Here is a 26079-nt window from a genome sequence, read left to right as displayed (position 1 = left end):
CTTTAAGGGAGATTTATGGTTTAAACCACAGTTCAGTTCGGATAGTCTTCCAGATTTTTCATTTCCTCAATTGGCCATGCTAATGAAATTCATTGGAGAATCATCAGTGGGTTTGGGAAAGCTTGTAACCTTACAGAAAACTTAATTTGTTTCATCTTCCACTTGTTCCAACAATTCTTTCGTATGTAGTATATGTGAATACAGGATTATTCTCCCCTTTTATTTTCTAACCTGATTAGGGCATAACAAAGATTATTTTCCTGAAATCATGTAGTTTAGGCAGAGAAAACACCCTAACACCTACACCAAATTGCCATGCAAGTCCTAAATTAAAAATTAGCCTTGAACTGCCAAATACAGGCAATCCTTGAGTTATGACCACAACTTGGACCAGAATTTCTACTGTTAAGCAAAGCAGCTGTTAAGGAATCATGCTTGATTTTACAACCTGTTTTGCCATTGTCATTAAGTGAATGCAGTAGTTAAATGATTCATGATTGTTAAGGGAATTTGGTTTCTCCAATGGACTTTGTCAGAAGCTGGTTGGGAAGGTTGCAAATAATAGTCACATGGCCCTAGTACTCACAACATTGCAAACACCTACATTTTGATCATTTGACCAAATGAGGGATGCTAGGGTGGTTGTGTGAGAACTGGTCATCACTTTTTTTCAGTGCTATTGTAAACTTGAATGGTCATTAAATGAGTGGTTGTAAGTTGAGGACTATCTGTACTGGACAGTTCATGGTCAAACAAGGCGTGTTTTCTCTATATAAATTATTACACAGAGAGAAATCAAAGTTGGAGGAGAAAAGTGGTGTAGTGGTTAAAGTGCTAAACAAAGTTGGCAGACTCAGGTTCAAGCCCACTGATGCTGGAGAACTCTGGATCAGTGGTGGGTTGCTACCAGTTCTTCCTGGTTCTTGTGAACCGGTAGTGGAAATTTTGAGTAGTTTGGAGAACTGGTAAATACCACCTCTCCCTGGCCCCGCCCCCAATCTATTTGCTGCCTCCTGATTCCCAGCTGATAGGCTAGAAGGAAAAAATCAGGGCTCACTTGACAAAGAAGCTTGGCAAAGAAGAAGGGGGGAAAAAAGAGATGCCGTCGCTTTAAATTGACAAGCCAAGAAGCAGCTGCTGGAAGGAGGTTTTTACTTGCAGAAGTGAAGTGACATTCAGCAGTTTGTTTCTGGGTCAGCTGAACAACAAACTGGATAAGAGGAGGAATTCTTATATGGTTCTATGTTTTTGAAGTTTTGGGGTATGTGCAACATGGTCTTTGTGTTTCTAAAAAGGTTTGGGCTATTTCCATTGTGAAATATCCTGTCTTGAATGAGTTTTCTGCCTGCTTGTAAATGGAGCCAAACTTCCGGCTTCCACTTTCTATTATCTGTAAGCACTGGAAGGTGTTTTCTTCTTACAAAGTTTCCTTTATGCAGCTGGCAGGAATGTGGACTGAGCCTCAGGCAGGTTCCTTGTTAGCAGCTTGATTTTTCCTTGCTTTTCTGGGAGCCTTTTCTTATGCATAGTATTTTATTTGGGGAAATGAAGGGGCGGAATTTGATTCTTTCTCAGAGCAGGTTAGTGAGGTGGGAAGGGAATAGGGATTCTGAAGTAACCTTCCCCTGGAGTGGGGAGGGAATGGAGATTTTGCAGTATCCTTCCCCTGCCACAATTTTTGAAACTCTGTCGTGTCCCAATCCCACTCCGACACACAAGTCAAGGAAGTCCGTAACAGACTTGGCAACGAAGCCTTTGCAGCTTGCCAAGTTCCTTTGAGGTTTATCAGGGCAGGCAGGAGTCCAAGTTGTGACTTCAGCGATAGAGTTCGATATCAGCAAACTAGCTAAGACTTTGCTTGACTCAAGGTTGGAATGCCAAAAGCAGGTCCTTTATATAGGCTGTGGGGTGTGGCTCCATGACTCAGCATTTATCCAGGCCTGCCCCACCCCTCCTGCTGGCGTCGCCTCTCAGATCTCCGGAAGCGAGGGTCCACCCACTCTAAATTGTCTTCAGCTGGATCTGCTGTCACTAATTCCAGCACCTGGCTGGCTTCCTGCTCACACGCTGTATGAATGAAGTTTATCGGGCTTGTCTGTTCACTCCTGGAATCCTCTCCGGGCATGAGGCCAGGGCCGGGGGCTGGAGGCATGACAGGCTGTTCATCTTCATTATCAGACTCGGAGTCTGATAAAAGGCCCGGTTGGAGATGGGAGGGGCCCGGCTGAGGAGAGGAGGGTGACAATCACAACAAACCCACCACTGCATAAGTCCATCTTAATATGCTATTCCTGGTATGTGATGTTTTGTATACATATAGAGAAAGAAGCACTCTTGTAATCTTGACTTTTAGGCTTGCTGCCAAACATCAGCCATAATACTAATGACTGTTTTGAACAATATGCAGGTTGTATTACACGAATGGCTATTTTATATGTGAAATTATGACTGAAATATTTCTGCACCTATATTGGTTCACACTGTCAGGAAGTTTCTCCTTAGTTTTAGGTTGCTTCTCTTTGTTCAGTTTCCATCCATTGCTTCTTGTTTTGCCTTCTGGTGCTTTGGAAAAGACATTGCCCCCCCTTCTTTCTGGCAGCCCCTTAAAAGCCTGTTGCCTATCACACTCTTGGGTAAAGCATGTGAGCCATTTCTTCCTTTCAGTAGTTCATGAAAGTGCATCTATAGTATGTAGGTAGTAAAATTGAAAAAAGGTGAACATTTTTACAGAACTATAGATACATTGAGGCTAGGTGTGACAAGGAATGGCTGGGAGGGGAGGGGCCAGGCAAGGCACCCCTTGATGTGAGTGACATTGAGTTGGCCACACCCACCTGATCACATGACCATCAAGCCATCCCTGCTCTGGATGTCCCTTAGTTTGAGTTATTCCACAGCAGAAGACAATGGGCTTGGACTCCTGGTCACACACTTTCTTCATATTAAAGCATTTGCCTACAGGTAAAGTAAAAGGCTCTTTAGGATTAATAAATTCCAAATCCATTACTGTCAGTCCTCCAGAAAAGACAAGTTGTGTGGGTGGGCTCTGATGGTGAAGGACTATGGACATCGCCCTGAATTCCTTGTGGAAAGGTTGGGAAGATCAGAGATATAAAATGAATGGGACTTGATGACAGGCAATGCTTTGTCAGTTGCATTGAATGGATACGTCACAACTGAGTTCTCAACGATGCCAGCATGGAGTGAACCTGCAAGCAGGTTTCTCTGCTCCTTTGCAAAAGTAGCACTTTCCAACTTATCCCAGCACAAGTTTAGCAGTGCAGTTTCTCTGTTGCATTTTCCTTCCATTTAGACAACATCTGGACTTGATGGAACTCCCGACATCTCCCCTTCTGATCACCAGTTGCTGCCCTGTAAAGCCATTTTTAGGAGGCCCACATCCATGGAGACAAACGTGCCTGTGTGAAGCCCGACCCTCACTGGGTTTTGTGAGGCAGGTTTTGGGCATGACTAAGGTGGGTTCCTTCACTATCAGATGAGCTCACCTTTGAAAGGCCACTATCTACATGTGCACCTGGTGTGTAAGGAAGAGTTGACCCAAGTTGAACCACTAAACCACTAAGCTTCCCCTCATCCTTGTCTGATTACTGAACTGTTTTAAAAATACATATAACCAGTTGCCCAGTGAAACAATCAATTTAAACACATGTTCACACAAATTACTTTGGCAGGGTTATCTTGCTTATTTTTCCACCTCTGGGCACTGGGATAGCTGGCTACCAGCGCTTCCTCCGCAATATTCGTTAATTTGAGAGTTTTGAGAGATGGGTTAAAATTGACTTAGTTTCTGTCAGTTTCTATTTCTAATCAAAGGGAGAAGAGGAACTGTATTGTTTTTAAAAATTGTAATCTCACACTATTCTCACTAGCACTGATGGTGTCACCTAATTAGGTAAGGAAACATCTGAAGGCAAACAACCAAGCTCAGTGAGCACCAGATTCGCAGGAGCATTGTTAAGCCTTTGTTCAAATGCAGCCATATACAGGGGAAACTTGAAGACAACTTTGGATCAGTCCAACACAGATTAATGTCTTCTCTCTACCCAATGAAATGCTTGATGTGAGTGCTTGGAAAAATATCAAGGCAGGAGAGCCGAGTTCTAAACTTTCAAGCACTTCAGAAGTCAACCGAAGGATGACTTTCCTTTACATGGGAACCTCAACTCCTCAAAAGACCTGATCATAGGAAGAAACCTGATTGATGCTTGCTTGCATGCCTTGGAGAGGAGGGGATAATACTGTAATCCTGGGAATCCACCAGTTGACCCTGGTAACTGCTGTCGGGACAGATCATCCGGGCCCGCATTGGTACCAAACGAAACAATTTTTTTTCTGCCGCTTCCTTTCGGGATTGAGTGGAGAACGAAACTCCAAAGAATTTCCAACCGAGCACTTTCTGAACGAGGCATTAACCAGGAGGAAAAGAAAGGGAAGGGGGAGGAGGACGGGAAGCAAGCAATGGAGAGGGAAATGAAAGATAAAACCTAGAAGGTTTCTTCTAATCGATGCGCCTACGCGGTTTTTTTTTTATGTTTTTTTCATACACCCCTAATGTCAAAGGCAGGGAAATTATCACAGGCTTGCAAAACCTGTTTCGGAAGAAAAGGAGGAGAAATCGGGCGAGGACCGCGCTCGAACCGACTGGAAAGAAACACGACCCAGGTGGGTGGGGTGGCGGTGCAGGGAAGCCAAACACCCAGTTGCCGCCTTGTCATCACTTCCGTCTATCACGAAGACCACGTGACAAGTAAAGAAACTCTGGGAATCGAGTTTATCCTGGGAAACGAAAGTGAAAATGTTGCACGGTCAGCTAGACTAGAAGTGCTTTGCCGCTATCCCGCAAAATGGCGGAGCGAGCGAGGATGTGCTCTTTTCCTGTGCTGCTGCAGGGAGCCTGGGGGAGCCCCGATCCCCCTAAAATTGTGAGAAACAAAATTCTCCGCTACTTCCAAAGCCGCAAAAAGTCGGGTGGTGGAGAATGCGAGATCCAGAAGCAAGGGGGGCAGATCTTGGTTTGCTTTGCCCAGGAGGAAGGTAAGTGCCTTTTTTTCTCTCTCTCTCGATGCGATTCCTTGGGAATTTTCAACTCCCCTCTCCCCTCCGCCCCCCCCCCAATTTCTGGTTTGCTGTAGGAGCGAAGGTTTTAAAGACGCCCCACGAAGAGGAAGCTGGAGTGCTACTTTTTAGGATCACAGTGCCGGTTTTGCTGAGTTAAACACTGTTCTTCTGACTACTGTAGAAAGCCAGCACCCATCCACCCTCCTAGAGAATCTAATACTTTGGGGGATATTAAAAAAGGCTGGATAGAATTGTAAGGTCCCAAAATGTACTTGAGTCATCAAAATGCCAAAAAGAGAGAGAGACTCAAGACGAGCTTGCAAAAAGAAGCAGATTTTATTTATGGCCAAAAACAAAATACTGGGTGGGATTATATCCATAACATACAGATACAATGCTTACATACAGATATATGTATAACATACAGATACAATACAATCTTGATTGCAGAAAATATGACTTTTGTAACAGAGTTGTTAATACTTGGAATACACTACCTGACTCTGTGGTCTCTTCCCAAAATCCCCAAAGCTTCAACCAAAAACTGTCTACTATTGACTTCACCCCATTCCTAAGAGGTCTGTAAGGGGCGTGCATAAGAGCACAAATGTGCCTACCGTTACTGTTCTATTGTTTCCTTTCATTATATCCAATTAATATAGTTAATACATACTTATGCTTATATATATGCTTATATGTTGTATAGTTATTTCATGCTTATGCTTATATATACTGTGTGACCGAATAAATAAATAAAATAAAATAAAATAAATGCATGTGAGGAGATAGCCACGCCTTGGGGAAAGTATGGCGTCCTTTTTATACCCTCAGAGGCATTAGCTTAGTACCCAATTCTGGCTGCCTGGCCCATCCCTTTCTTTGGCAGTGCAGCAAGGAAGGGGGGTGGGTGGGTGCTTAGCAACCCCACTTCTTGAGTTATCCACGAAGTACGGAATGATACCCAAAAACATAACATAGAAGTGAGATCACTGGTAGAAACAAATGGCAGAGGCAGTTCTAATTCTTAGCAAAGCAATTCTTACAGGAGCAAAACAGCAAGTCAAACCAATTCTACTGACTCCAGTATTATGTCCCACCAATTCTACTTGTTTTTATTATTGTTGTTGTTGTTGTTATGTCCCTTCAGAATATTTTGCCTAAAGGAGAAATGGGGAAAAAATGTTTTAAGAGAGGCAGAAATGAGCCCCACTCTCCCTGCCCCAAGCAGAAACTGAGGATGCCAACTTTTAGAAATGCAGATTTAGTAATCCTTTCAGAAAGACTGGGTCAAGACAGAAATTCAGATAAGCAACAAATAAAAGGTTGACAAAATTAGCTCAGACAAACACCTAGGATTTGCATTTCCCCTTTTGCCTGTAGAGCCAGCCATGACCCCTACATGATGTCATAGGAATTCAAAAGTTATAAAACCCACCCACTCTCAACTTCCATTTGGTTAACTGTCCCAGAACTGCACAAATTGTGTGTGTGTGTTGGTTCTGTTCACCAATAAACAGAATCTTTCTTTCCAATCAGCTTCCATTTTATTTGCGGCTTGGAACTGGACCTGGATTTTTCATCCAAAGCTACCTAGGAAATTGCTGGAAAAGTTGTAAGGGAAATTAAGTTTTTGGTGGGAAAAAGTCATTTATTTTCCCTCCTCACGGTCCTTTCCATCCCTCTCCCCCTTCCGCTTCTCCAATCTCTCCAAAGCACTTTGGAGTGCTTTTATCTTCAGACAGCAGATTTTGGAATGCTGATAAAAGCTGTAAAGATTACTACTTTTTGCCAATGTACAAATAGTTTTTAAGTCCAAATCTATAAGTACCACCCTCATCAAGTCTAATATTTAATTAGTCATTTAAGATTTGGAAAATTGCTTAAAGAAATTAAACAAAATGCCAACCTTAAATTAAAAATGCACCTCTTAACTTGTACTGATGTAGGAAAACTAGGGAGAGAAAGGATTGCTGAATTATCGTAACTTATATTACGCACGATGGCAGAAAGGTTGCATTTGCTGCCTCTTTGTTTTTGGAAGTAGAAATATTCTAAAGATTCTTGTAATGTCTTTATTTTTGCGACACAGTGAGACAACGAGTTCTGTCCCAAAAGATCCATGAGCTTGACTTGGCAGGAAAAGGAACACTAAAGCTGGAGGTCTCCCTGTATGAAACAACAGACAGAGCTAAGGATAATGCACCTAAGAAGGAAGTAATTTCTAAAAAGGTAACATTAATTCTTATAAATTTCATACCTTTAAAGAGAGCAACTGAAGTTCCAGGCAGTCTGTTTGCATGCTAATGTTTTCCTCCACTTTTTGTTTTTAGGCTCTGAGAGAAGAAGGCCAAGCAAGAGAGATGGGTAAATCCAACTTTTAAACATTAAGACAATTTTACTTTAGCACCAAGGGGAATTTTGGAAATGGGAGCAGTTGCTGATGACAGTAGGTTCTTGGTTTTTAACAGGCCGTGGAGCAGATGATCCACCAGGGCAGGTGTTTTACCGTGATCTAGACTTTGAAAAGAATAGAAAACAGCTAATCAGAGGTTCAAATTCTTCTGAGTTTTGTTGTTTGGAGCTTGTTGGCATAAAGAAGAAAGCAAGAAAAGGGGGGCAGGGTTGAAGATTCATAATACCAGTATGCAGTATACATAAAGTGACTACAGAGAAAAAAGGTCCATCCAAAATATTAGCATAAAGATAGTCCTTGACTTATAACCACAATTGAGCCCAACATTTCTGTTGCTAAGTGAGAAATTTGTTAAGTGACTCATTGCAATTGTCAAGTTACTAACACAGTTGTTCAGTGAATCTGGATCCCTCATGGTCATTGCTTGTTAGAAGGTTGCAAAAGGTGATCATATGACCCTGGGATTGCAACTGTCAAAAATACAAGCCAGTTGCCAAGCATCAGAATTTTGATTATGTGACCATGGGGATGCCCAATGGTCATAAGTAGCAATAAGTCGCTTTTTTCAGTGCCATTGTAACTTTGAATGGTCACTAAACAAACTGTTGTAAGTTGAGGACTACCTGTATATAATTTCCCAATAATAGTGAAAGAGGTAAAAGAAAAGGAAGGTCCTTTCACAAATAATGCATAGCCAACCTATAGAATTTTTCTATTTCAAATTGAGTGTGCAGCCACTGGCTTGGGTTGCTTTAATGGAGATTCAACAAATTCAGCATTTACTTCGACGATTCACTGTGAATTGCATGTAGATGTAGCTTTTTAGCTGCCAGTAAGCATGGGTAGAATTGAGTTAATGTCTCCTACGTCAATACTGTATCTGAATTATCTTAAACCAAGATAATTTTAATTAAGCTGGAATGCTTGAAAAAGCATTTAAAAATAAAAAATAAATGTAACTTTAGTAAAGTGAATAGAATTTTAAAGTAGTGTTATTAAAGTAGTGGGTTTTTATGCTGCCTTTTTAGATGTAATTCAGGACTGCAAACATATACCTAATTCTCCTGCCCCCTATTTTTTTCCCACAGAACAGCAGTCCTGTGTGGTGGGTTGGGCTGAGAAAGAGGAATTGGCCCAAAGCCACCCAGTCAGCTTCCATGCCTAAGGGAGAGCTAGAACTCATAGTCTTCATTAGCTTCTGGGCCAGCCACTTAGCCACTATACTAAATTGGCTCCCTGGTATATTTAAGTAATTTAAAAATATAAATCAGTCCTGTGCACTGAATCTTCTTTTTATTTTTTCCTTTTTGAAGTGCAACAAGACTGCCAAACAAAGAATGTTACCCTAACAAGTGGGCCAGCTGGGGAAGCCCCACATGCTGAGAAGAATATTCTTGACTATCCTCAAAAATCTTCACAAGTAGTTCTTGAAAATGTTGAAGAAAATATCCACTTGGACACATTAACACTACTGGTAGATAACATCAGTGATCTTTCGGGAGATAGTACCTTCCATATTGAACAGATAAATGAGAAGAAGGCTGCAGTAGTAACCTTTCAGCAAAGCACTGGTAAGATCTTTAAAGTTATTGTTCAGATAATATTTGGAGAATCCCGTGGTATACAATATTGTTTCCTAGTCAAATGTGTTTCTGATACATTGGACTGTAGTTCTTGTCACCTAGAGTCATTTGGGGGGGGGGGTGTCACAAGAATTTGGACCCCACAAATCAGGATTCTGATTCCTATATTGAAATGGCTGAAATAAAAGACATGTCTCCCCATTATGGGGAAGGTTAATAGGAAAACCACAAAAGGTCTTAAATAAAACTTACTAAAAATGTTTATTGCTATAAGAATGTGGCCACGGATATTTTGGTACTTTTTTTTAATCTGCTGTTAAACAACAGTTTCCTGCTTATGGAACCAAGTAAAGTATAAAACATGCTGAAGAAGTTGTTTAGGGTCTTTCCAACCTTATGGGAGGACCATCTTTTGTCTTGATCTGAATAAACTTGTGACTCAGAGTTGGACTCTACCTGTGTGTCTGTGCTGGACCAGACATAGTGCTCCTGCTTAACAGGAGCACCATAGCCCTTAGATCTGGGTCCTTTAACATTTTTGTCTTTAACGCCCACCACTGCTAACCATTTTTTACCCTGGCAAGTACCAATGAAAATCTTCTGGAGGCATTGAAGCTGAAGAACATTTCCATATTATCTAAACATTTGTTCTTGACTCAATTGTTTCTAGAAACTTTGTAAACCGCAAGCTCTTCTGCTCCGGTATCTGCAGATTCTGAAATGCTGCTTAATCCACTCTTTCTCATTTCAAAATGTCACTTCAAAAGGTTTTCTTCTTTCGTTCATGTACCAGCAGTCGGTAGCCCTGCATAATCTTCTTTTTTAATACTTTACATGGGGGAGGAGAGGACTATGTTCTGAATTCTTTTTACATTGCTAAACCATCTGAGTGATGACTAAAGAAAAGTGTTCAAAGTAAGTTGCTGCCATGACATCATTTGGCTATCTTCTTAGTAGATAGGTTTCTCATAGGTAGCTAAGAAAATATGAACTGCCTTTTTGTACCAGAAAATGACCTAGCTGATTCAGCATTCTGATTCTAAAGGAGAAGAATTGATGGCAGATGCTCTTCCTCCCTCTTTTAAAAGACATCCATAATTAGGGAAATACTATTCATCACTACTGTTTTCCAGCTCCACTGTACAGGTAGTCCTCAGTCTATGACCTAGTGTCAAAATTTTGACAGCCAAGGGCCCCCAGTAGTCACATGACTGTATTTTGGGCAACTGGTCTGTATTGCAGTATCCCATGGGGATGTGACCGCAAACTGACATTTTTCCTGAAAACCAGCCTTTACTTTTCAATTTTCTGCAAAAATGCTTCACAGTGAACAATGGGTTTGCTTAATGACTGCAGCATTTGCTTAACAACTGCAGCAATCACTTGACAAATCATGATGGTTCTCTTAATGACCATAAAAAATGGATTGTAAAATTGGATTGGTCATGACTTACAACTGTAATGGGCAGGCTTTATAATGGTTGTACATTGAGGACTAACTATACTATCTGCTAATTTATTCAATTAATCTCTCCACCCTTTTTCTCAAAAGAGCATTCAGTTCCATACAAAAGCTTCTGATCTAAGCATGCAGGCGGCTTTTAATAGGCTATGAAACCAACGTGTCTAGGCTGCTGGTTTGAGATGTGTCTTCCCAGATATTTTCAACGTTGGGAGCCACCTGCAAACTCTTGGTGACCACATGGATGCCTTCATGTACTATTCTTGACAACTGTATGGAAGTGGTTTATGTGTACTTTTTTACAGGATGTTTTTCCATTCTCAGTTTAACTTTTAACTTGAGATATTCCCTGGAAGTATTCTATACAAATAACAACCTGATATTTACTTAACTTTTGGGGATTGGCTAGGGTTTATGAAAACGTACAACATTGATCTGTTGCAACATTGTACAGATAGTCCTTGACTTACAGCAGTCCATTTAGTGACATTTGAAGTTACAACGGCACTGCAACAGCAACAGCACTACAGTGGCAATGGTTTTCACGCTTATGACCATTGCAGCATCCCCCTGGTCATGCGGTCAAAATTCAGATGCTTGGCTATTGACTCATATTTCTGATGGTTGCAGTGTCCCAAGGTGATCATGCAATCACCTTTTGCAACCTTGTGACAAGCAACCTCAATGAGGAAGCCAGATTCACTTAGTAACAACTGTGGCAAGAGAGATGGTAACATGGGGCAAAATTCACTTCACAACTGTCTCAGTTAGCAACAGAAATGTTGGGCTCAACTGCGTTTGTAAGTTGAGGATTACTTGTAATTGAAAGTTTAAACTCTCTGTTCCTATGCGTGCACAGAAATGGGAAGCACATATTTAAGAGCTTCTGATTTCTGTTTTTAGCAGCTGCAAATTTTCTCAAGCAATGTTCCACGAGCCACAGATTCCAGCAGTACAGACTTACAGCCAGACCTCTCGAATTGACTCATATAATCAAAGTGGAGAACATCCCAACTGCAACATCCAGCGAATTCCTAACTCTCTACTTTGAAAGTCCAAAACATGGAGGAGGACAGGTGTGTGATATTCAGATGTTACCCTCAGAAGATTCAGCTCTGGTTACATTTGGTGACTGTCAAGGTAATTGTTCTATTTTTACACAAAAAGAGTTTGCTACTGTTGACTAGAAATAAAAAACTGATGTGGGTGTCAAGGTTCCAGAAAAACCTCTTCTGCATAAAAAAAACTCAGAAGCCATTGTCTTTCAGAGTTCTTTACTAGCATGAGGAAACTGGCACACGATGAGTGAAATTCCAAAACTGAACTTCTGGATTCTTTTCCCAGTTATACAAACCCCAAGAGTCCCACCCCCCTAACCCCTTTGCTGGTCACATGGTCCCACATTCTCCCAGTTCATTCGAATATCTTCCCGCCACTCCTGCAGATGTGAACACCATCCGACCTTGACCGCTTGAAGAATGTTACCATACCCCTCAACCCCCCTTCTTCCCCTCAGGGGAAAAATGTGGCAGCGTCTGGAACCCTAAAGTCTAGTATGGTTTCCAGGCCTGACAGGCGTCCCCCCTTGGAAAAGAAGCTATATCCTAGGAAAGAAAACAAAGAATTAATAAAGAAGAGTGTCAGTGGTCCACACTTCCCTTCTACCCCCCTCTCCCCCCTCCAAGAGGTTTTTTAGGTTTGTCAGGGAAAGTGTCGTGAAATTGTTTAATCAAATTGTCCGCATTTACTTTCCAACTGTTGACCCAAGTAGATTCAGATACTGGATATCCCTTCCAGTGGACTAAATATTGTAATTGACCTCTGTATAGTCTAGAGTCAAGGATTTTCTTGATTTCATAGTGGGTTTCACCTTGGATTATCAAGGGTGGTGGGGGAGCGGCAGGTTGAGGTCTCAGGCCAGATTGTCTAGCAGGTTTTAATTTTACTTTACTAGCATGAGGAAACTGGCACACGATGAGTGAAATTCCAAAACTGAACTTCCGGATTCTTTTCCCAGTTATACAAACCCCAAGAGTCCCACCCCCCTAACCCCTTTGCTGGTCACATGGTCCCACGTTCTCCCAGTTCATTTGAATATCTTCCCGCCACTCCTCCTGCAGATGTGAACACCATCTGACCTTGACCGCTTGAAGAATGTCTTTTTTACACAAAAAGAGTTTGATACTGCTTGGCTAGAAATAAAAAAAACTGATGTGGAAAGTTTGGGCATATAACAGCATTGGGCTTGGTGTGTGCATATCAGTAGAATTTCAAATGGCAGAATTGGCAAAGAAGACAAAGCAGCTGTAGCCCAAAACTGATTATTAAATCACAGGACAAAAATTGGAACTTGTGAGACAGACCATGTGCATTTTGTTGGCCTCTGCTTTACTTCATGAAGCAAGTGGTTTGCAGTGTAAAGAAATGGGGTTGAATTATGGAACATTGATTGCAGAGATGGAATTGAAAGTTGTTTGCTGAAAGATATAAGAGTAATATGTGATGAAGGTAAAGTGAGTTTGAGCAATAAAAGATGGAAATAACTATAAATATTCACAGACCTAGGAAAGTATTTTTGTGGAGCCCCATCATGTTTTATTGTGATGATTATTTTTAAGTCTGGACTGTCAAGTTTTGTTTTTATGTTTTTTACTTTTTTAATTCTGTATTTGTATTTTGTAAATTGCCAGAGTAGGCATCCTTAATACATTTAATTAATAATTATAAATGGTTCTGGTTTGATCAGAGAATAAATCAAACATATATGATATGAATGAAACATGAGTACTTGTGACTTAATTAATCTATCCAAGGACGTGGACAGGTTGCTGGGGAGGTTACATGCAACTACATGTTTACTGGACCCGTGTCCTTCCTGGCTAGTGCTGGTTGCTCAGGAAGTGACACGAGGCTGGCTCCAGGGGATTATAAATGCTTCTTTGGTGGAAGGGGTTTTTCCCGCCGCCTTGAAAGAGGCGGTGGTGAGACCCCTCCTCAAGAAGCCTTCCCTGGACCCAGCTATTTTGGGGAATTACCATCCAGTCTCCAACCTTCACTTTGTGGCAAAGGTTGTAGAGAGTGTGGTTGCATGGCAGCTTCCCCGACACCTGGATGAGGCTGTCTATCTAGACCCGTTCCAGTCCGGCTTCCGACCCGGTTATAGCACGGAGACGGCTTTGGTCGCGTTGGTGGATGACCTCTGGAGGGCCAGGGACAGGGGTTGCTCCTCTGCTCTCGTCCTATTAGATCTCTCAGCGGCTTTTGATACCATCGACCATGGTATCCTGCTGCACCGATTGGAGGGATTGGGAGTGGGAGGCACCGTTTATTGGTGGTTCTCCTCCTATCTCTCTGACCGGTCGCAGACGGTGTTGACGGGGGCAGAGGTCATCCGCGAGGCGCCTCACTTGTGGGGTGCCTCAGGGGTCGATTTTCTCGCCTACCCTGTTCAACATCTATATGAAGCCACTGGGCGAGGTCATCAGTGGTTTCGGGGTGAGTTATCATCTGTACGCTGATGATACTCAGCTGTACTTTTCCACCCTGGACCACCCCAACGAAGTGGTCGAAGTGCTGTCCCGGTGCCTGGAAGCCGTACGGGTCTGGATGGGGAGAAACAGACTCAGGCTCAGTCCCTCCAAGACGGAGTGGCTGTGGATGCCGGCACCCTGGTACAGTCAGCTGCAGCCGCAGCTGACTGTTGGGGGCGAGTTAGTGGCCCCAAAGGAGGTGGTTCGCAACTTGGGTGTCCTGGATGGACAGCTGTCCTTTGATGAACATCTGGCGGCCGTCTCCAGGAGGGCTTTTTACCAAGTTTGCTTGGTCCGCCAGTTGCGTCCCTTCCTTGACCGGGATGCCTTATGCACAGTCACTCACGCTCTGGTCACGTCTCGGTTGGATTACTGCAATGCTCTCTACATGGGGCTGCCCTTGAGATGCACCTGGAGGCTACAGTTAGTCCAGAATGCGGCTGCGCGAGTAGTAACGGGAGCCGCTCGCGGCTCCCATGTAACATCACTGCTGCATAGTTTGCACTGGCTTCCTGTGGTCTTTCGGGTGCGCTTCAAGATTCTGGCTACCACTTTTAAAGTGCTCCATGGCTTAGGACCCGGGTACTTACGAGACCGCCTGCTGTTACCCTATGCCTCCCACCGACCCGTACGTTCTCACAGAGAAGGTCTCCTCAGGGTGCCGTCTGCCAAACAGTGTCGGCTGGCGGCCCCCAGGAGTAGGGCCTTCTCTGTTGGAGCATCGACGCTCTGGAATGAACTTCCCCCTGGCCTACGTCAAGTGCCTGATCTTCGGACCTTCCGTCGTGAGCTAAAAACATATTTATTTATTCAAGCGGGACTGGCATAATGGTTTTAATAGTTTTAATTTTAAACTGGGGTTTTTATTGGGTTTTTAAAAATATTTTATAAGTTTAAATTTAAACTTTTAATTATCAGCCTTTTGTAATTTGCTAGGTTTTAATTGTTGGTTTTAATTGTATATGTATTGTGTTTTATCTTTGGCTGTATACCGCCCTGAGTCCTTTGGGAGAAGGGCGGTATAAAAATTTAATAAATAAATAATAAATAAATAAATAAAATAAATCTATCAAAGATATATTAAGTAGTTGTGTTTGATGGGGAAATGGACTGAATGATGCAAGCTCTGCACAAATAGCTACAAACTAGAACAAGTAGATGATTGTGCATAAAGAAAAAATGCCTCGAGAGATGTATAAGACGTACAAATGCTGGTAGAAAGATGTAGTTTATTATGAGAAATATGGTATATCAGCAGTGAGGAAATGAATAAGATTGGATTTTTTAAAAGAAATGTTGGTTGGTGAGGAATCCTTAATTGATTTTCCAAGCTGTGTTCCAGGAAATTCAAAAATCAGTGTTTGTTTTGTAAATAGTACATGGCTTGACTGTTCACTGCATGGAATCTGAATTGTATCTGCTTCTATTGCAACTTCTGATACAAATCCTCAGTATATTCTATTTGTGTTTCTTTGTTTTTAGCTGCCCTGAAAGCATTGAAAAAGCAGCACTCATTAAATGGCCAGTCAGTCCTGGTTTATCCATTCTACAGTTCATTGGATACAGTTTTGTATGGAAAGGAGAAGCCACAGATCAAGATGCCAGAACCAATCAGCGTTCCTTTAGATGCTTATATATGGCAGTTTCTACGAGGAAAGTGTAAATTAATTCAAGAAATAGAGAAAGAAATGGCCAATTGCTTCTGTGAATTAATATGGCCGCAGGCAACTTGTGAGCAACCAAAAGTCGTACTGTCTCCCTCAGCTATCTTAGCTAAACAAGGAAGGTCCGTAAAAGAATTGGTTAGGTCTTGGAAAGATAAAGTTTCTATGGAGTTTGCACGCATCCTGTCAAAATTCAGGACAGTTAAATGCAAAATCATTCCGGAAACATGGGAGACGATTGAAAACAATTTGTTAAAAAATGTGTTGGCTGTGCCAGATGACTCCAAAAATTGTGTTACTCTAGCTGGTTTTGTATTCACTGTGAATAGTGTGGAGAAAGAGTTGCGGGAATATGTAGAACATTTGATCAGGGATGCTGAAATGGCTGGCCAAACATTACAGGAAACGTTGCCAATTTCCCCAGTGAAGTATAAAGTTCTGCAGCAGATCTTGCTAGAAGAGAATATCCGTGAAGAAAACACTGGACAAAAGTGGTGCTACGATGCTTCAGCAAAGCAGTTGCAACTGAATGGAATAGCTACAGAGGTTTACAAAATGAAAAGTGACTTACTAGAGAAAATGGTCAGGATAGAGGAGAAAAAGGTCAACATTCATCCTTCTATTTTTCAATTCCTGCAATTTGTAGATTCTGACAAGGTGTCAGGGAGCCTGTTTAGGGCAAATAAAATTAAAGCCGCCTATGAACTTACACATGATTCTATAGCTTTGGTAGGATATTGTCCAGAAGGCCTCTTAAAAGCAGAGGAACAAATAAATAAATGCTTGACTCATGAACGCATTATATTGAAGGACCAGGAACTCATCCACAGAAAGCAATGGAAAGAATTAATTAAGCATCTGCAGAAGCAAAACAATTCTGTTGAAGAAAGTGTAATAATTGACGACTGGGTTGATTTCGATGGAGACGCTGAAATTATTGTGGCTGGTTATAAAAACGTTGTAGCAGATGTCTACCAGCAACTTTCCGATTTTGTTGAAAGAAACACCCACATGCACACAGTGATTCCTGCCAAGTCAGTGGCTATGGTGCAGTTTATAGAGGAGGAAAACCGGAAGATTTGGAGTGATTTAAACAAGAAGGGCCTGAGAATTAATTTTGGACTCCTGCCAAAACAGAAGAACATTGTCTTGAGTGGACCCAAAGGAGTAGTGACTGAGGCAGCAGTGATGGTGGAACAAATGCTGTCTTCGCTGTACTCTGTGAATGTGGTGTTTGATAAACCTGGAGTGAAAGACTTTTTCAAAAACCAAGAGCATCACTATGTTAACCTAGTAAAAATGGAATTCAGCTGTTTGATCAGATTGCAAAGAGATGATGAGAAAAATGGAGGTTCTGCGGGAAATGTAGAACACCTTCAAACCAAGGTAAACTTAAAAAATGGCGTGGTAATAGAGGTCTGTATGGGAGATCTGACCTGTTATCAAGCTGATGTCGTGGTCAATGCATCAAATGAAACACTAAAGCACATTGGTGGCCTTGCCAATGCTTTGCTAAAAGCGGCTGGCCCACGGTTACAAGATGAATGTGATGATTTCATAAAGAAACATGGAGATCTGAAGCCCGGCTGCGCAGTAATCACAGGAGCTTGGAACTTGCCGTGTAAACAGGTGATTCATGCTGTTGGGCCAAGGTGGACCAGTGCCAACAAAGAAAACTGTATACAACTATTAAAGAAAGCTGTAAGGGAAAGCTTAAAACTGGCAGAAAAATCCGGTCATCGCTCCATAGCTATACCTGCCATAAGCTCTGGGATTTTTGGATTCCCAATAAAAGAGTGCACTCATTCCATTTTAACAGCCATTAAGGAAACCTTAGAAGAATTTTCTAAGAATGGCAGCCTGAAACAGATTTGTTTGGTAGATATGACCCCCCAAACAGTTCAGGCTTTTTCTGATGCATTACACAAAGTGTTTAAAAGTGGACCACCCCAGCCCACACCACTGTCTTCCCTATCAGTCGGTCAACTTTTGGAGTGTGAAGAAGATCTTGTAGTGATTTCTGATGAAGGTCTGAAACTTACCATAGAAGAAAAAAGCATTGAAGATGCTACGGTAAGCATTTATATTAGGAAAGAAACTTAAATTATCTTCAATGCAGCTAGAACATATTTTTTATTTTATTTCAAACCATTTATTATGTTTCTAAAATGCTGTTCTTTCACATTGAAGAGGAACTCTAAAACAAAATTGGCATCTGAACACCGTCTTTTCCAACGCCTAGTTGGACTTGTTGGGTTAGATTAGAATTGGAGGCACATCTTGGAGAGGACTGGAATAATCTTTTAGTCTTGACTAATTTTAAAGGCTGTTGCCTTTTCAGAGAAGCCTCTGAACAGGGAGGTGCTGCATGAATAATAGGAAATTTTACTTTTCACATCCAGGGGAAAGATATGGACTGAATTTCCATGCTCTGTTTCATGGGTTCTGTTAATGGAAAAGGCATGCTTAAACCTTGATAATGGAAGGAAGTACTAGTGATTTTTCTGCCACTCGTCCAACCTCCTGAATTAATAATCAGAACCAATTCATTATTATATGAGTCACAGAGATGGGTGTTGCAAGGAATTAGCAACCCTTTCCCCATACTATTCCCATTCCCTGCTGGAATCTCCAGTAGATCAAAGATGTCTCATTTGTTTAGGGACTGTTTTCTCCCTGTGTTACCTTAATATTAATAATAATAGGTCAAAGAATACTCTGTAATATACATTCCTAGCTCCTACACAGTTAATCTTGTAATACATAAAATCATCTTGGAAGTAATTTTAACGTGGTTTTGATTCCAGACGGATGTTATTGTAAGCACTGTTGGTGAAGATCTAAAGCTTGGCGTAGGCCCACTTTCAAAAGCTGTGCTGCAGAAGGCTGGAGTTGAGCTTCAAGATGAGTTCCATCAAATGGTCCAAGATCAAGGAGTCCAAGGCAATTGTCTAATTCAAACCCATGGGCATAACCTTGCCTGTGTTTTCTTGTTCCACGTTGTAGTTCCACAGTGGGATGCAGGAAAAGGGAATGCAACCAAGGTACTGCTTCATTTTGCTGTAATTGTCTTAGAATGTAATGTTCACGAGCAAAAAAAAAAAAAGATGGTTCATCATCTTTGTTTATCATCATTTGTCTCTACATGACATTAACAATTCAGGTTAAAGAATAATGGGAGCTGATATTTCCTTTTATGCTCTGTATGCATATTCAAGGCAGTTTCTTGAACTTTCCAATACTTTCCTAGACATTCTCAATGGATCTTCTACACGGTTTTGGTTTTAACATCAGTCTTTGTGTGTCAGTTTGTACTGAAGTTACAAAGCATGTATGAAAAATTGTCCATCTTATTCCTGAGTACTTTATATACTTGAAGATAAGCTAAGAATTTTAGTCCGAGAGGTGCTTTTTCAAGAGGCAACTAGACTCTGAAGCTGAAGATGCTTCTCAGATTAGAAGCGAAACGTCTTTAGAGAAAAACCAGAAAGTCCAGTTGCCTCTTGAATAAGGTGCTGAAATGCACCTAAAAATAAGCTTGGCTTATCTGCAGATGGGTTTATCTACAATGATATAGTTTTTAAATTACCTGTATATACTTGTGAATTAAGCCCATCTGTACATAAGCTGACCCTCGAATTTTTAACTAAAATACCATGACAAATTTGGAACAGCTTATCCATGGGTGGAATACTTTCCAATGTACTTTTTTAAAAAAAATCGAGGGTTGACATCCATTGATGGGCTGATATAATATACATTACGTCTTTTTATTTTAAAAAAAGAGATATTTCTTTGTAAGCCATTCTTCAATATCAGAGCTATAGTTTTGATGCAATTGAATATGGTGAGTTGATGTAGCTTTCCATGTTTTTATATTCCTGTCTTTATGTGTGAATGAGGCTGATCTGTGCACACTTCTTGTCTATTCTGGCTCCTAAATTAAGTCTTTTGTTAATATTGGGCCTTTTAAAGCGTGATTGTGAAATGTTGCTTTATATTTTACAGAAACTTAAAAATATTATGAGAAATTGTCTGGAAAGGGCCGAAATGTTGTCGTTAAAGTCTATCTCATTCCCAGCCATCGGAACTGGAGGTTTTAATTTTCCAAATCATGAGGTAGCTAAATGTATGTTTAATGAAATACTTACGTTCAGTAGAAAGAATTTCAAGTCCCTTCAGAAAGTTCATGTTCTCCTACATCCAAAAGATAAAGAGAATATAAAGGTAATGTTACTTTTCTTCCAAATAAGAAACTGCCCTTTGTTTTTAAGAAACTTCAAATTTTAATTTGCAAAAATAATTGTATGTTTCTACATAATTATTACAAAAGCAGCAGCAGCAAAGCTGGACTGTTGGATGGGCATCTATTTCCCCAGATACATTCACAGGTGGACCACATACCTTTCAAAGCTACAATGTGATTTGCTAAATTCGTTGTTAGTTTGTTTTTATCCCACCTTTACTATTTTTACAAATAACCAACTTACCTTCCTTGTCCTATTTTACCCACAAAAACAACCCTGTGAGGTTGGTTGGGCTGAGAGTGACTGGTTCAAAATAACCAAGTTGGTTTTTCACGGCTAAGATGGGACTTGAACTCATTGTCTCCTGGTTTCTTACCATTACACCAGACTGGGTTTCTTACCAACTTAATGCTTTGTTTTGTTAGGGTTTTTGACATAGTATGTACAAATCCAATCAGATGCGGTTTATCCCATTAAACATGTTTAAACATTCTATGGAATAGTGCACATATGATTCATTATATTTGGCAGTATCTTCCATTCAGTCATCACTTCTGCTCAAAGATGAACATCAGTGGTGTCTTTCAGGATAATCAGATCAAGCAGTTTTATCCAGAGCCTTATGGTTTTGTGTGTGTGTGTGTGTAGCAATTTTGCCATAATGTTAGTAAATTTTAATAAAAACATATACCATATATACTCGAATATAAGCCGATCCGAGTATAAGCCGAGGTCCCCAATTTTACCCCAAAAAACTGGGGTAAACTGGGGACTCGAGTATAAGCCGAGGGAGGGAAATGAGGCAGCTACCGGTCAGGGAAAGCCTCCCTCCCTCAGCCGAGAAGGCTGGCGGCTCCCCCGCCCCGCCCTCTCACTGCACCGGCAGGGCTTCCCCGCGCTAATGCAAAAGCCCGCCAAGTTTGCACCATCCGGTATAATGTGAAAAAAGAAGAAAAAAAAAACTCGAGTATAAGCCGTATATACTCGAGTATAAGCCGAGGGGACGTTTTTCAGCACAAAAAACGTGCTGAAAAACTCGGCTTATACTCGAGTATATACGGTAGTTAACAGCTTACTGGATTCCCCCTATTCTGGCAGCTGTTATATTTTATTGAAGATGTTGGATTTTTAGTAGAAACACTCATTGTATCCAGGGGCATCCAATGACACTGTTCCTCAGGACACGCAAATTTAAAAGTTCACTACCTTCAGTGCCATTATTGACATGTGCCATTATTGAAATTGTTCCATTGTGTTATTGTTCCTTCTTTGCATAATTTTGAAACATGTGGATAACTTTGCCCCCTAGGCATTTACAAAGGTTTTTCGATCGGGGATTGATGATATTTTCAAGGCTGTGCCACCGAGCAATGAAGAAATGGCAGGTAATGAATGGGCTCAGTTGGGCAGACTTCTTTCTCCACCTTTTTCTTATCATGAGTTCCAGAACTGTATTGGGTCGAACTGGGATGTAACATGAGAGAGATGTGGACAGGCCTTCCTTTAAATAATATCAGTAACGGCTACTAGAAGAATAGAGGGAGTACCTACAGAAAATGTTTTATACCGGGGGTCCCCAACTCCCGGCCCATGGCCCACTACTTGAAACAGGGCCATGGAAACATGTGAGTTAGTGCGCTCACCCACCACTCACTTGTAATCATAACCTCTCTCTTCCCCCGTTGCCCGTCTGCAAAGCTGGAAAAGTTGGGGGAATCTCTGTTTTAAACTTTCTTTCAGAATGGCTATCACCACATATGTGGAGCCATACATGATATGTTTGGTTTTGGTAGTTAATGCAGTGTACAAATACAGCTATGAATACAAGTTTGTGAATTGTAGCTTAGTATGATTTATTTGTTTTTTTGTACCCTGCCTTTATTATGTTTATAAATAATTCAAGGAAGTGAATTCCTCTTCTTTTCCCAACAACAACAACCCTGTGAGATGAGATGGGCTGAGAGAGAGTGACTGGCCCAAAATCACCCAGCTTGCTTTCATGCCTAAGATGGAACTTGAACTCACACTTTCCCACTTTGTAGTCTGGTGCCTTAACCACTAGACCAAACTTACTATGCACAACCTAGAGTAGAATGACTTGTTCAGCAAATCCTTGATGTATATCATGTTTATTTGAGTTATTTCAGCATATGAATGAGCCACATTTTTTTCACTCTTGGAAATGTCCTCTTCCTCACTAGGCAAAGAACTGTTCCAGTGCGGCATATGCAGTTTCAGTGGCCCTTTTGAGGGCACCTCTATTAAAATTTGGGGGACATTTGCTAGATCTTGATCATAGATCTTCTAATTTCACCCTTTGCTGGCCGTGGAATAATCGACAGAGTTCAGTAGCATTTTAAGATGTTCAAGGTATCACTTTTAAGAGTAGCATTTCCCAGATGTGCAGACCTTATTTCCTTTAGGTACTGAAAAAAAAGTTTTTTTAAAACTGGATCTTGAAATAGGTATTTATATCTTTTACAAAGAATAGGAGGACAGCGCTCAGCCCATGGATATCATTGCTATAACTCAATCGCAATGTTTTCTTTTCTCAGTCACAGGTTCTTTCGGATCCCTTTCTACCTCAGCTTCAGGGAGTAATGAAATGCAGATTGGATCCATTACCTTTCAGTCAGCGACAGGAAATATTGTCGTGGAAAACACAGATGTCATTGTGAATGTGACCAATGAAAACTTTACATCCAAAGCAGGTATTGAATTTCAAATGAACATCTTCTGAACATCCTAATAAACTTAACTGCTCATTCTTGGTGAGACAAAGAGCTATTTGGATATGCAAAAGTCTGTTTTAGAATAGAATAGAATAGCATAGCATAGCATAGAATTCTTTATTGGGCAAGTGTGATTGGACACAAGGAATTTGTCTTGGTGCATATGCTCTCAGTGTACATAAAAGAAAAGATACATTTGTCGATGTATTGCATGTGTGTAAAATGAATGAGAGGGAGAAATGAAATTCATTGATTTAAAACTATTTTCTTGTAACCAGAGACAGTATTTCAGAGTATTGTGGCTCGATTCTGTTGGATATATTAATGCAATATCTAATTCAATCCCCACATCATAAATTCTTAGGAATTTTCTTACTATTAAATGTTTACAAGCAAGCAAGGGTTATGTTTTAAGTTTATTATTTACTTTCATACATATTCCTCCCCCCTTTTTCATTTCTTTACAGGTGTCTCCAAAGCAATTTTGGAAGCTGCTGGACCTGAAATTGAAGCAGAATGTGCAAGACTTGGTAAGGTGCAACAAGAGGTCCCATTCGGTTAGGTAATGGAGGATTTGGGGAATTTCAGTTGCCAAATACAATAGTTTGCGGGGTATTTCTTAGATCATTTAATCATAGTTCTGAATACATCTGTCAGTACTATTCTGTAAATTGGCTGTTCTTGTTATAGTAGAGTGTTGTTGAGTCAGGAAACACAGGATATAATCAAGCTGTGGATAATTATTTTTAAATCTGATTATCTTAGGAAAGGTGGCAGATAACATATTAGCTAGAAGGTTACAAATGTGGCCTTGCTACTGTCAGTAAATCTAGAGACAGCTGAGAAACACTCAAGAAATACTATTTCACTGCAAACTTAACTCTTTTAAGGGTTGCAGCTTCATCTCAAACAGGCTAAGCATCAATCCCAAAGTCTAGTTTTCTAACAATATCTCTTGTTGGGATTTAATTTCAGCTCTTTCTGTTGGTCTTAATGGGCGTAGGTAAAGTTTAAGAGGATCCTATGGTTCCTTGTAATTAGATGACAAAGAAGGGACTGTTAGTGTCAAAATAAACATTCTGATGGCACCATTTCCAAAATGCCAAATACCTTCCCTCAACTTCTGAGGGTAACTTTCCACCAAAATGCCAGAATATTTATGAAGATGGAGGAACAAGTTTTGGAAACAATCAGGAACTGCTTATCTAGCTGGCACTTCACAGTCTTTGACCATCAGTGAGAAAAAGAGAGGAAAACTTGAAGAGTTTTCCTTATTTTGTCTGCATGTGCCAAAGAACTCATGAGAGGGCTATATTTCTACAAGTTGACTTTAAAAAAAAGACCCAATTTTTCCAGCAATGTGCCAAATATGTCTTTGCAATAGGCAACAAAGGGCGAACTGTTGTCAGTCAGAATTTATAGTTGGTGCTTTTCCCTTAAGAAATGTATTTATAGATACTGTACCTCCAATGACTGTAGTATATAGTATGCTAAAGACAGTTAATTGAGAAATTATCATTTATATTTTTCCAGCTTCGCAGCCTCACAATGGATTTGTAACTACCCAGAATGGCAAATTATCCTGTAAAAAAATTATCCACCTGGCTCCTTACTCCAGCATCAAAACTGAGGTCTCCAAAGTGCTTAAGGAATGTGAAGAAAAACAGTATGCCTCTGTAGCCTTCCCTGTAATTGGAACAGGTTTGTATTTTTTCCCCAGATAATCATTTGTGCTTTTTAAGAATAAAGTTGTCATTAACGAGAAACATATATCCAGAATCCTAGTGATAGTTTCCTAAATTAGCTCATTGTTAGAAAATGTGAACTGTTGCAATGAATTTGTCATGCTAAGCAAGCATCGTATGGACAATTTTCAGTGTTCTGCTATGTGTGAACATGACAGAGGAGATGAAATTCCCCTGCATTCCATCCTCAAAATGAAGTAGGATCCATTTCTGACCTTCTGTTTCTTAATTTCTCCTTTGTGACTTCTGTTCATTTGCAGGCAGCAGCCCCTGGTGTGGTTAGGTAGAGATTGATCAGAGGCTCTTGGGAATAACAGAGCTGTGGACTATGCTTAGAATTTGAAATAACATCCTAGAAGAATGCAATGGCAAACTTTTCATGTATTGCTCTTAAGAGAACTTAATGAAGGTGTCCATGAAGTCCTTGGGAGTTCAAGCTTGACATGGAAGAGATTTGACTTGACTTTGCTGTTACCTTCATCCTGCTTTCAGGCTTTTATTTTAGATCTAGAGTTAATAACCAGGGGTCTATTACTCCTACTCTTGTGATCTTTTGAACCCATACCCAGCACATCATAAGCAAACTGAGGGGTCCAGAGGAGAAAATGATGATGATACATCATGATAGAAAGGGGTGACTTGTGTTAGATACGTGGAAGCATCATGAAGTGTATTGTCAATATGTCATGTCATTACAGATTGTTCTAGATCGTGCTGCATAACACAGCCTTATTTGAGAAGCTTAATTGTTGAAAATCAGGTTCATTCTTTACGTGGGTAGCACAGTAATACAGCTGCACAAATCCTACATTGTAATTCAATTAACACGTTTAATAAACAATAGAGGACTAAAACTAGCACAGTAAACACGTGCCCAAGCAAAGAAGTCCTCAGAGAAGAAAAAAATCTCACAGATTTTGCATGCAGAGTTTGTAAAGATGTCTGTTGAATTTGAAGATTTTGTTAGAATAAGAAAAAAGTCTGTGAATAGATTGGGGATTGCAATCTAGATTTCAACATTTTCCCCAAGTAGACACCCATTGCCTCCACCTATTTTGAATCCAAACATGATTGTAATTTTGCATCAAGGTCCTTGGCTTCTCATCCTGAAAATCATTATCCTGAAAATCATTAAAACTGAGATCCTGACTACAGAAGATCTGCCCATTCCTGTAGATCTATGGAGGTTTTGTTTTTTTTGAGGGTGACTGTACTGCCAGTGATTGATCCTTATCGACATTTCCAAAAGTGAAGGGTGAGAATAGAGAGGTGGTTCTTTGGGTGAGCAAAGAATTAGATTCACGGTACATGCCTATTTTATAATGGAAGTAGGCAACATTCTGCTTGACTGATTGGCTATTTTAGAAATGCACATGTTGATTTGTGGGAATATATGAGACTAATGCTATATAGCAAATATTAGTAACTCACAAGTAAAGAACCAGTTGCCTCCCAGATGTAAGATTCTTCCATATCCTTGATTCAAGCTTGAATGACAACTGTTAGGGATAAGGAGAATTGTAGTCCAATAGCTGAAGGGCCATGGGTTGTCCATCTTAGTCCCTCATTGTAATAAGTACTAACAGTAAGTAAATTTTGTTGGTTTTTCTCTGTTGCATCTGAT

The 26079-nt window shown here is 40.6% G+C and overlaps 1 protein-coding gene and 1 long non-coding RNA gene across 3 annotated transcripts in view; one reads left to right on the top strand and one right to left on the bottom strand.

The window, feature by feature from the left end:
• Positions 1-4767: 4767 nt before the first annotated feature.
• Positions 4768-26079, top strand: part of LOC131203994 (protein mono-ADP-ribosyltransferase PARP14-like) — a 29152-nt gene continuing 7840 nt past the window's right edge. The window contains exons 1-12 of one of the 2 annotated variants that reach the window (XM_058194784.1): positions 4768-5055; positions 7169-7308; positions 7410-7443; positions 8806-9063; positions 11441-11677; positions 15550-17804; positions 18539-18775; positions 19740-19850; positions 21288-21363; positions 22534-22689; positions 23178-23240; positions 24244-24411. In XM_058194784.1, the coding sequence (XP_058050767.1) occupies positions 4866-5055; positions 7169-7308; positions 7410-7443; positions 8806-9063; positions 11441-11677; positions 15550-17804; positions 18539-18775; positions 19740-19850; positions 21288-21363; positions 22534-22689; positions 23178-23240; positions 24244-24411 (3925 nt within the window). In that variant the 5' untranslated portion in view covers positions 4768-4865. Of the gene's footprint in view, positions 5056-7168; positions 7309-7409; positions 7444-8805; positions 9064-11440; positions 11678-15549; positions 17805-18538; positions 18776-19739; positions 19959-21287; positions 21364-22533; positions 22690-23177; positions 23241-24243; positions 24412-26079 lie in introns of both variants that reach the window. The other variant, XM_058194776.1, reaches the window with a different exon arrangement.
• LOC131204012 (uncharacterized) lies at positions 11686-26075 on the bottom strand. The gene is made up of 3 exons (XR_009156510.1): positions 25887-26075; positions 19883-19928; positions 11686-13014 (listed from the first exon to the last, which is right to left on the bottom strand). It is a non-coding gene; the product is annotated as an uncharacterized LOC131204012 (long non-coding RNA).

This window comes from Ahaetulla prasina, chromosome 1, assembly GCF_028640845.1.
Source record: "Ahaetulla prasina isolate Xishuangbanna chromosome 1, ASM2864084v1, whole genome shotgun sequence".
NCBI lineage: Eukaryota > Metazoa > Chordata > Lepidosauria > Squamata > Colubridae > Ahaetulla > Ahaetulla prasina.
Note: the sequence above shows the minus strand (reverse complement) of the source record. Positions and strands in the feature narration are given on the sequence as shown.